The 10,063-nt window shown below is 63.1% G+C and overlaps 1 protein-coding gene across 1 annotated transcript; it reads right to left on the bottom strand.

The window, feature by feature from the left end:
* Nucleotides 1-411: 411 nt before the first annotated feature.
* LOC104381921 (uncharacterized) lies at nt 412-837 on the bottom strand. Its single transcript, XM_009989750.2, has one exon. The coding sequence runs from the start codon at nt 793-795 to the stop codon at nt 412-414; it is 384 nt and encodes a 127-aa protein (XP_009988052.1). The 5' UTR covers nt 796-837.
* Between the last annotated feature and the right edge of the window lie 9,226 nt (nt 838-10,063).

The raw sequence follows: 10,063 nt of genomic DNA, 5'->3' as shown, positions 1-10,063 counted from the left end.
CCCAGAGCTGGAGATTTTCCAGGAAGGGCGGGCTGGCAGGGTCAGTGCACAGGATCGCAGGCTCAAAGCGCAGCCCCATCCCCAGTGTGGGCACTTCTCGGTGGTATCTGCGTTGCCATCCATCATCCCCAAGGCTCCCACACCTCAGCAGGGCACGGGGGACCTGTCTTTCTCCCCCGTACCCGGCGCTGGGCTCTCAGGACCTGCCAGGTGCCCATCACCAGCATATCTGGCTGCAGAGCTCATGGGAGAAAACCAAGGGCAGAGTCCGGCCGGTGCCACCTCCCAGCTGCCAGCTCTGCCAGGCACTGCAGCAGCTCCCCGGGGTGCCCAGGCCGGGCAGCCACGTCTCCACGGGTCCACCTGGCCCCATCCCATGGTCAGCACGTCCCGCGGGCGCAGCGAGGGCCCTTACGAGATGACGCAGCAGCACTTTCTGCAGCAGCAGCAGCACTTGCAGCAACCGCATCCCGCCTCGGCCTCCTGCTCCCGGCCCTTGGGTGGCCTGTTCAGGGTGATGGTGTAGAAGGAATTGCGCGATTCCCTGTTGGGCATCCTCAGGCTGGCGTAGGGGTTGTAGGGGAGGGACCAGGACTTTTCCGTGGAAATGGTTGGGCTGTTTCCGCTGCCGGTGTGGTCCGCCTGCTCCTTCACGCTGTAGGTGGGCACAGCTGCAGGGTTGGTGATGACGGTGGGTTCATCCTTCAGGTAGCGAGTGATGAAGCTCTGCTGGAACTGGTCCCGCGGGATGTTGACGCTGGCATAGGGGTTCTCCAGGCTGACGCCACGATCCATCTCCCTGCCTGTCGTCAGCACACGTAGCCCGGCTGGTATTGCCCACCTCCTGTGAGACAGAGACCCCATTAACGCGGGATGCCAGTGCCAGGGCTGTTCTCGTGGCAGGGGAAGGGACTCCAGGCAGAGCCCGTGGGTTTGGGAGCAGGGTGCTGAGGTGTGCTCCCTGCTCCCTGCTCCCTTCCAGCCCCACGGAACCCCAACATGCGACCCATATGGGGCAGCCTGGCCCCGATGGCAGAGCCAGGAGAGGAGGCAGGAGAGGGTGAGACCTGGGCAGGGGGACATGAGGGTGGGCAGGGTGCTGGGGTGTGAGAGAGGGTGCTGAGTGGGAGACAGGGTGCAGGTAGGGCAGTGGGGTGGGGTAGGAGCTTCTGGGGGAGACAGGTCTTGGAGGTGGGCATCAGGCAGTGGGGCAAGGAGCAGGGAGAAAGGGGGTGCGAGGGGAAGGAGAGGTAGAAGCAGGGGAAGGAGGGGACAGGACAGGGGCAGTGGGGAGAGGGACAGGGGACGGGGCAGGTGGAAGGGAGGAGGGTAATCGGGGCAGCAGGGCAGGGGGGCAGGCAGAGGCAGGGGCAGGGCAGGGGGGCAGACGGGGGGCAGGCAAGGGCAGGACAGGGGACCAGGCAGGGGCAGAGGCAGTGGCAGGGGGCGGGGGGCAGGCAGGAGCAAGGGCAGGGGCAGGCAGGGGCAGGGGCAGGGGCAGGGGAAGTGTCAGGGGGCAGTAGCAGGGGGCAGTGGCAGGGGCAGGGGGCGGGGGGCAGGCAGGAGCAAGGGCAGGGGCAGGCAGGGGCAGGGGCAGGGGCAGGGGCAGGGGAAGTGTCAGGGGGCAGTAGCAGGGGGCAGGGGCAGGGGGCGCGCAGGGGCGGGCAGGGGAAGGGGCAGGGGGTGGGCAGGGGGCAGGGACAGGGGCAGGGGGCAGGGACAGGGGCAGGGGGCAGGGGGGGGCGCGGGCAGGGGGCCGCTCCCGGCACTCACCGACCGCGCAGCTCGGGCCGCCTGCGGGGCCGCTCTGCCCGGCCGCGCTTCCTCCTCCCGGCCCGCCCCGCCCGGCGCCGCCCCGGCCCCGACTGCCCGCCCCGGCCCGGCACCCACCGCCGCGGCACCCACCGCCGCGGCACCCACCGCCGCGGCACCCACCGCCGCGGCACCCACCGCCGCGGCACCCACCGCCCGGCCCGGCCCGCGCCCGCAGCCACACCCGCACCCGCGTCCGCACCAGCCCTGGACACTGGCACCGGTCAGAGGGCACAAGGAACCAGGCACCAGTACCGGGCACTGGCACCAGCACTGGGCAGGGGCACTGGGTAGGGAGCACTGGGCACCGGGCAAGACCACCAGTACCAAGCACCGTGTACCAGAACCAGTACCAAGCATACACACGGGCACTGGCCACTGGTATGAGCCACTGGAACTGGCTCTGGCACCGTACAGTGGACACCAGTAAAGGCACTGATACCACCCACTGGCACTAGCGCCAGCACTGGCACTGCCACTGGCACCACACATGGATACCGGACAGCAGACGGGGGCAGCGAGGAGGGGGCACGGCACACCAGGGGGCTGTCGGAAGCAGCAAACACCAAGCACCAGGCACTGGGAAGAGGCCACTGAGCACCGTGCACAGGTCCTGAGCACTGGGCAGAGGTCACCTGGCACCTGCACCTCCTGACGTCCCCCAGACCCACCTGCCAGGCTCTGCCTGCCCCCATGGATACCCAGAGCCCTCTGCCCAGGCGTCCCTCACATGCTGCCTGGCCGTGCCCCACCTCCCCCGCGAGGAACCAACCCTGACACCCCAATGCCAGGTCTCCACTGGGGTCCTCATCCCTCCCACCGATCCCTGGGCTCCCAGGCAGCCAGACGGGCATGAACTGAGCATGCTGCACTGAAGCAACCTGGTGTGTGCCTGGGCATCAGGAGGATCTGTGGTGGGATGTTGGCTGTGGTGTGAACCTGTGCCCACCAACGGAGCATTTTCCAGGACAGGTTGAGGGGGGCGTTACCCTGTGCAGGCCCCAGGGCATCATTGAAGGGTGAAACGCACAAGGCTGGATGAGGTGACATGGCTGGCACGTGTGCCAGTCCCTGGTACCAGGAGTCCTAGAAGAGAAAAGATGCTGATTTTCAGCACCCTTGTGCTGCCTCGTCCCATTGCCCGGTGCCTGCTGGGCCTGTGGCGGGGCTCTGGGGCAGGTCAGCCCTGCCAGGACAGCAGGACGGGCTGCGGGCAGGGCAGTGCTGCCCACAAGCTCCCCAAGCTCACAGCTTCCCACCAGCAAGGAAAACACCACCGTTGATGTAGCTGGGTCCATCGCCAGCGTGGGGACAGGGTGTCCCCAGCCACCAGAGCTGTTCCCAGCCCATGGCCACCCCCCACAGCTCCCCTGGAAGTGGCTGTTCCTGTGGGGTCCCCTCCTGTCCCCTCTTTCCAGCTCAGACACAGCCCAGCATGCCTGCCCCACGGCTCTGGTTGTGGCTGGCAGGAGGTGGCCACCCTGGGTGGATGCAGGTCAGAGCAGGAGCCCAGCCTTTGGGGGGGACAGGGGGGCCGGAGGGGACCAGCAGGGCAGCTGGGTGGCAGGCAGCACCGGAGCATCCCAGCCCCACATCCAGCCCTGGCATCCTCCTCAGGGGCAGCAGGAGGTACCAGCCTGGGTCTCCACGGTGCCGCCACATCCCTGAGGAAGCTGCAGGGAAAACTGGAAGGTGCAGGGACAATGGGAGATGCTGCCAGCCTGGCCTAGGGAAACAAGGCTTGGGGGGACTGTCACAGCGTCAGTGCTCTGTCCTGCCCTGGGCACAACACCCACAAGTCCCCTGTGTGTCCCCTGGGTGCTCTGAACAGGCATTTTTCTGCAGGACTTTGGGCTTCTCAGGAGGGTCCTTACTGCTGGGTGGGCACAGACAGCCCTGACCCGGGCTTCAGTGCACCGTGTCCCTGATTCTGGGTGCTGGGGGACAAGGTTGGCTTTGCTGGGAGCCTGTGCCCTGCCACGTGTCCTGTCCCCAGGGTGTGGGACACAGCTCCTGTCCTGCAGCCGGTCTCTCCTGTGCTGGTGGCTGAGCACACTGTGGGGTGGGACCGGGCCATCGCGGGTCTCCTGCGCCAGCCGCGTCCCTGCCGTGTGACACTGCCGTGATGCCCTCAGCCAGTGTCACCCTTTCCATCACCAAACCCTCCAACTGCCTTATGCAGAGCCCCAACATCTTCCCTCAAGCAGTTCCATGCAGAAACCCATCGCTCCCAGGAGCCCCAGGGGTGCTGGGGATGGGGTTGTGCACGTGGGGCTGGGGCAGCCTGGGGACGGGCGCAGGGCAGAGGGTGCCCCAAATCGCAGCAGAATCCTCTTGGGCTGGAACTACATTTCCCACAACACTTTGCAAAGGGAAAAGCTGCTTCTTTGGGGCTATTGGAGCAGAAATCTACCTTTCTCACCTGCAGTGAGGAGCTGGGGCAGCACAGGCCGGCCAGATCCTGCTCGCAGCAGTGCCCACCACCACCCTGCCCACTCAGCCCACTGCCACGTGACTGGGATCAGGGGGCTGTGGGCTGTGCCCTTGGCACCCATGGAGCAAGCAGGAGAGCTCCAGCGGGTGATGGGACCCTGCCCGCCCATGGCAGCGCTGTCCCTGTGATGGGGGACAGATGCTGGTGGGTGCTGAGCCGGCTGGGCACCTGGTGGGCAGAGTGCCCTGCTGCCAGCACCCTGCCTGCACCCCCAGGCTTCCCTGCCTGCCCTCCACAGCTGGTCCCTCCACCCTGGATCTTGCTGGGCTTGCGGCTCCCAAAGCGTGGTTTGTGCTGCTAAGAGACTCGGCGACATCCCAGGGGGTGGAGGGAAGGGAAGAGGAAGCCCTGGATGGGATTTTTTTTTGAGAAGCTGGGAGGGTCAAACCCTTCTCTGACCATCCATAGCACTGGGAGAGGGGTGCTGTACAGCTCTGCGCCTCAGTTTCCCCACTGCCCTGAGGGACTGGGAGTAGGGATGCAGCAAGGCACGCACCATGCACAACCAGCATCCCAGGACTCCCAGACTCTTGGATTATGCAAAACACCCGCACGGACACCCTCAGGGCCTCTCTGCTCCCACGGGGTGGCCCGGAGGAGACCCACTGGCCTGTCCTTCCCTGGGCCTCGCTGCTGCCAAGTTTTCCCGTCTTGAGCTGCCTCCCCAGAGAAAAACTCACATATTTGGCTAAGCAGGAACACACGAAGAGGCAGCATCCTCCGGGGTGCCCTGCCGTAACCCCGGCCCTGCCTGCCTGAGCATGGCATGTCCGTGCTCGAGCGGGGATGTCACTGTGACACTCTCCAGCAGCGACTTTCTCTTCCTCCCAGCGCCTCAGGACTTGCTCGTTTTGGCTTTTGCCCCAGATTTCCACGCACAGCTCTGCTCGCTGGTGGCTCTGCTCGCAGGGAGCTGCAAGGCTGGACACTGGGCACAGCTCAGCTCCAGGGACCCCCGAGACCCTGCGATGGCACCCTGTGTCCTCAGCGCCTTCCCTCTCCCAAAAGGGCTCCGAAATGAAGCTCATCCTGTAGCACCTCTGAGTTTTCTGGGGCAGGGGCATCCCATGTGCCACTGCCAGGGGATGTGGACCCCCCACCACCTCTCCGAGCAGGGTGGCAGCTTGGATCTGAGGTGCCTCCATCCCGGGTGATGTCCCTCCCTGGCACCGCGCCGCGGTGGCTCCCATCTCGCAGACGCCATGTGGATAATCTCATTCCTCGCAGGCTCCTGTTCTGCAGCCGCTGGGCTGGTTGCAGTCTCGTCTGCTGCTCTCCTGGGCTGGATCTGGATCTGGCCACCTTCTCCTCTCCAGCCTCAATTTCCTGATGGCCAATTTGTTCGTGGGCCAATTGCATCTCTAATAATTCCCTTTGTCCTGGCCGCGGGCGCAGCGGTGATGTACCTGGAAGCAGCCCCGTAGCGAGGGCTGGAGCAGCACCCTCACAGCACCGCTGGTGGCATTGGGATGACGTGGGTCCTCTGGCAAGGACAAGGAAGAGGAGCAACTACGTCCTTTGTGGACCCTCTTCTCCCTCCACCAAGGCTGGGGAGGGCACTGCTACCAGTGCTGAGGTTCTGGGCCCTCCTGGGGCTCATTCATCTCCTCAGGGGTACGTTGACTTGGCTGCAGGTGGTTCCCATGGGAGCAAGGGCTCTGGCAGGTCCACGTGGTCCGTGGGAGAAGCTGCAGATGAATTTTCTTTCTTCTGGCAGCTGTTGAGAACGTGGAGGAGGAGGAGGTGGGGGGGGCTCTGGCACATCAGGGGACTATGGGGACACCCCATCCCAGGCTGCTGGGGACCTCAGGGATGGTGCAGAGTTCTTGTCCCCAAAGGCCCCTGTGACAGAGACCCTGTAAATGCCCCAAGTGCAGGAAGGGCTTTGCACAGAGCTCCCACCTGCAAACCCACATGGGCCAGTGCTCCTACGACATGTCCCACCCACAGGAATGGCTTTGGTGACACCTCCATCCTCATCAAGCACCAGCGCGCTCTCATGAGTGCCCATCCCAGTGCTCCCTTCAGCCTCAGCTCCGACCTGCTGCAGCACCAGCAGGGACACGTGGGTGCTGCTGTGGGTCAGGAGACACATCCAGCCCCGGCCCCTGCGGTGCGTGGGGCAGTCGCCATCACTGGGGTCCATCCTCCAGAAAAACAGCACCTGGGAAACATGAGTTTGTGCGTAGCAGGAGCTGGGAAGGGGGAAACCCACACAAGAGGGAGGTCGTCATCATATGCAGCCAGTAAATGTGTTCGGGGAAGCTAAAATGCTGGGATCAGGTGCCCTGGCTGCTCCGGCGATGCCCCAGGATCTGTGCCCGCCACTGGCCCTTGCTGGCCACAGAGCATCGTGGCACGGGGCAGACCTGCATGCGCGCAGCTCTGGGTCCCCGCGCACTGGAGACTGCCCTGCTGTCCCCCCAGACAAACTCGACAGGCAGCCCCAGTGCCAGGCTGCACCCGCGGGCACCCCTCCAGGCTCACCTCTCCCGGCTGATGGGACAATAGGCACCAGCCCCCGTCCCCGGGGTCCTGCAGTGCCCGCGGAGAGACGTAAATAAGTCCTTTAAATTCAGCGTTATTCCTTCAAGATGGAAATTCAGCAGGTGAAAGCCTAAATCTGCCCTTTTCAGCATTGCAAGGCGTCGTTCCCTGCTCCTTGTCCCCAAAATCGGGCCATCCTGTGGGAGCCATGGAGGGAAGTTTGGGCACGGCAGAGTCATTCGGTGTTTGTCCATCTGGTGCAGATGATGGGGCAGACTGTGTGGGCACAGCCCCAGCCGAGCAGCAACGTCTAATCTGGAGCCTGAAGTTCAAACATTTCATTTCTTGGCAAGATCCAACTCTGAATCGAGCTCCGAGAGCCACATCCAGGCGTCTCGTGCGGCTCCCTGGAGGGTTTATAGGTGATGGAGAATCCTCCGACGGAAAAGCTGCTCCATCCAAGCGCAAGCTGCTGTCTGGGAGTTGCCCCGTTTTGGACTTGCTGAGCTGGGAGCCAGTGGGTGCTTCGGAGCTCTGCACCCCTATGAGTAAACCAACGAGCTGAACTATTTAAGCTATTTGTTGCTTAAAACCAGCCTAATTTCCTACAATTGTTTGCAAGGGAAAAAAAAATAATCAACAGTAAAAAACCAACGGAAAGCTTGGTGCCCACCCAGGCAATGTCCTGTGCTAGGAGAGGTGGTGGAGAGAGAGGACCTCACGAGGTGACATGGCCCATCCAGAGAAAGGTGCTCCAGCTCCGTGCAGCCCAGGAGACAACCTCTGTGATTGAGGAGAAGCCTGAGAAAACCAGGAGAAGCAGGAGAAAAAGCCAACCTATGTTTTCCTTTCTTTTCCCAAAGGACCCAGGAGCTCGCTGGCAGCCCGGACCACCTCCCAGCAACCCAAAAATGAGGGGGCAGACCTGCAGAGGGGGCTGGGGGCTGCGTTCCCAGTGTGGGTGGCTGATGGCAGGTCTGGAGCCCAGTGAGTGCTGCAGGGGTGGGGTGTCCCCAGCTGTGGATGCACAGCTGGGAGGAAAGTGCTGGGCTCAGCAATTCCTGCAGTAGCCATCCAAAAAAGATCTTGGGTCTTCGCAGCAGTACCATGCAGGGTACCCACAGCCCCTGATCCCACGTGACTAAACACAAGATTTTAGGACTTTTTGTAGGACACCGGTCACTGCAGTGATCTCATGGGGTGCCTCGTATCGCCAGAGCTTCACACACAGCAAAAGGAGCATTTATTTCATTTAAAAAATAAAAAAAAAACAGAAAGCCACGGGCACATCCTGCTACTGGACATCCTTCCCCTGGGGACAGGCATGTGTGTGGCATCAGAGTCGGTGGAGCTTCTTCTCCCGGTCACCAGGACACAAAAATTCCACGATGGGTCATGTTTGCTGACTGTTTCTCTCGGCTGCCAGGCAGCCGCAGTGCCGTGGCGCAGGCACATGAGGGTGGTGACGCTCTTTCCAGCCCATCCGTGCCAGAGAACGATGTCGAGCAGCGTTTCCGAGAGGGAAAGGTTTAGCGTTCAGCTGGGGGAGCAGCTCGGCGAGAGCCCCCGGCGCAGACGGTGGCTTCAAAACCAACCCTTGGTGGGCCTGAGCCTTTTTTGAAGGAGAGCTCGTGGGTGGTCGGTGTGTGAAACAGCACAGGGCTGTCATGGGAAACCAAACCCCAAATTCAGGCTGTGCGAAACGATGCCAGGTGGGTGGGGCAATTTCTTTCTGGACATCCCATGGACCCCTCCACAAGGTCTTCCCCAAGGCGTTTGCCTTAATTCTCAGCCGCCTCCTCATTAAAAAGCAGAGCGAGGCCGGGGGGGTGGCCCAGGAGCGGGGGGTGTTAGCGGGGTGAACATCCGTAAGGGGAACCCCGTGGGGTCGGTGCCAGCAGGCTCGGGGGCTCAGCTGGGCACTCGGCAAGCAGGGAGGAGGTGCTGGGGCTGCAGGCATAAGGGTGCCATGGAGGGGACCAGTGGTGCATCTCTGAGGGGTGACGTAGGGAGCCCAGACCAGCGCACGAGGCCAGAGCTGCCAGAGCTGGAGGCTCATGGCATCTGTAGGAGTTTGTGCTTTGAGCCCTCCAGCAGCACAGCCCCATTTCCAGCACCTTGGGTGGGAAACCCAGCACGGTGCAAAATCCACTTGTCCCCCCCAGGCCAGGCTGGCAGCCCATGCCCAGCACCCCCATCCTGCAAGGCCCAGAGCTGGACCCACCTTTTGATATAGCACGTGGGCACAGCCCGAGGGCATGACACCTGGCAGCCCCAGAGCCATGCCCCATTGCACGGCCCTTGGCACCCACAAACGTCCCGTGTCCATGGGAGGAGTTACAGCCCCGCACTGCTTGTCTCTGGGTAGCCTGCCTGCTTCATGCAATGAGTTTTGTCAGTTCTTGGTTCCCTCTCAGGGAAAGCGATGCGTCCCAAAGGAGGGTGGCAGCTTTTAAAGCTGAAATGAAGCCCGGAAATGACCTGAAAAAGCTGCTCGATGGGAGGGATTGCCTGTAGTGCCAGGATGTGTCCCGTCACTTGGCTCAGCACATGAGCTGCACACACTGGGGTGGCCCTGGGCCATGCACCCATCCTGGCACAGGCCAATCCTGCCCTGGATACCAGCTCCTAGGATTCAGCTGCATACTGAGGGGCAGCGCAGGCTTCTCTGCAAACTGCCAAGGCTCTGGTGCTCGCCCTGCAGCCAGAGCACATGCCCCAAAGGGCTGGCAGCTCCCCAGATCCGACAGGATCCGTCGCCAGCTCTGTCCTGCACTCTGCGTTCCCGATGTGATGCCTCAGCCACTCTGCAGGCCCACGAGTGCAGGACAGGGATGCCAGGAGCACCATGGAGATGTGCAAAATGCAGCGGGTGCTGTGCACAGCTGGGGCACACATGCACATGCAGCGGGTGCTGGGCACCCACCTGCCTGCCCACCTACCCCGTGTGCCTGTGGGAGAGCTGCGGACGCTGCAGGGCTGAATTTGCGATGCCTGCTGCATCTGGGCATTCCTCAAGGATAACGAGTCAGACAAATAACCCGATGTCCAGGCTGGCACGGCCGGAACCGGCATCATGCGAGGCACCTGGCGGGCTGCCTGCCTCTCCCCTGTCTCGCACCGGCCGCAGGAACTGGGAGAGAAGCTGGTTTCCTTATCACCCTCCCACACTCACCCTCCATCCCTCTCCCCTGTGGCTCCGCAGCCCGGCCGGCTCCCGGGTCCTGCCGGGGCTTGGCAGCGGCGTGGGGGAAGCGTGCATTGTGGCTG

This window comes from Tauraco erythrolophus, chromosome 22, assembly GCF_009769465.1.
Source record: "Tauraco erythrolophus isolate bTauEry1 chromosome 22, bTauEry1.pri, whole genome shotgun sequence".
Taxonomy (NCBI): domain Eukaryota; kingdom Metazoa; phylum Chordata; class Aves; order Musophagiformes; family Musophagidae; genus Tauraco; species Tauraco erythrolophus.
This window is presented reverse-complemented; position numbering and strand designations above follow the sequence as displayed.

Bases quoted from the DNA above. Each gene is read 5' to 3' on its own strand.
- LOC104381921 (XM_009989750.2), bottom strand. From the start codon at position 795: ATGGATCGTGGCGTCAGCCTGGAGAACCCCTATGCCAGCGTCAACATC.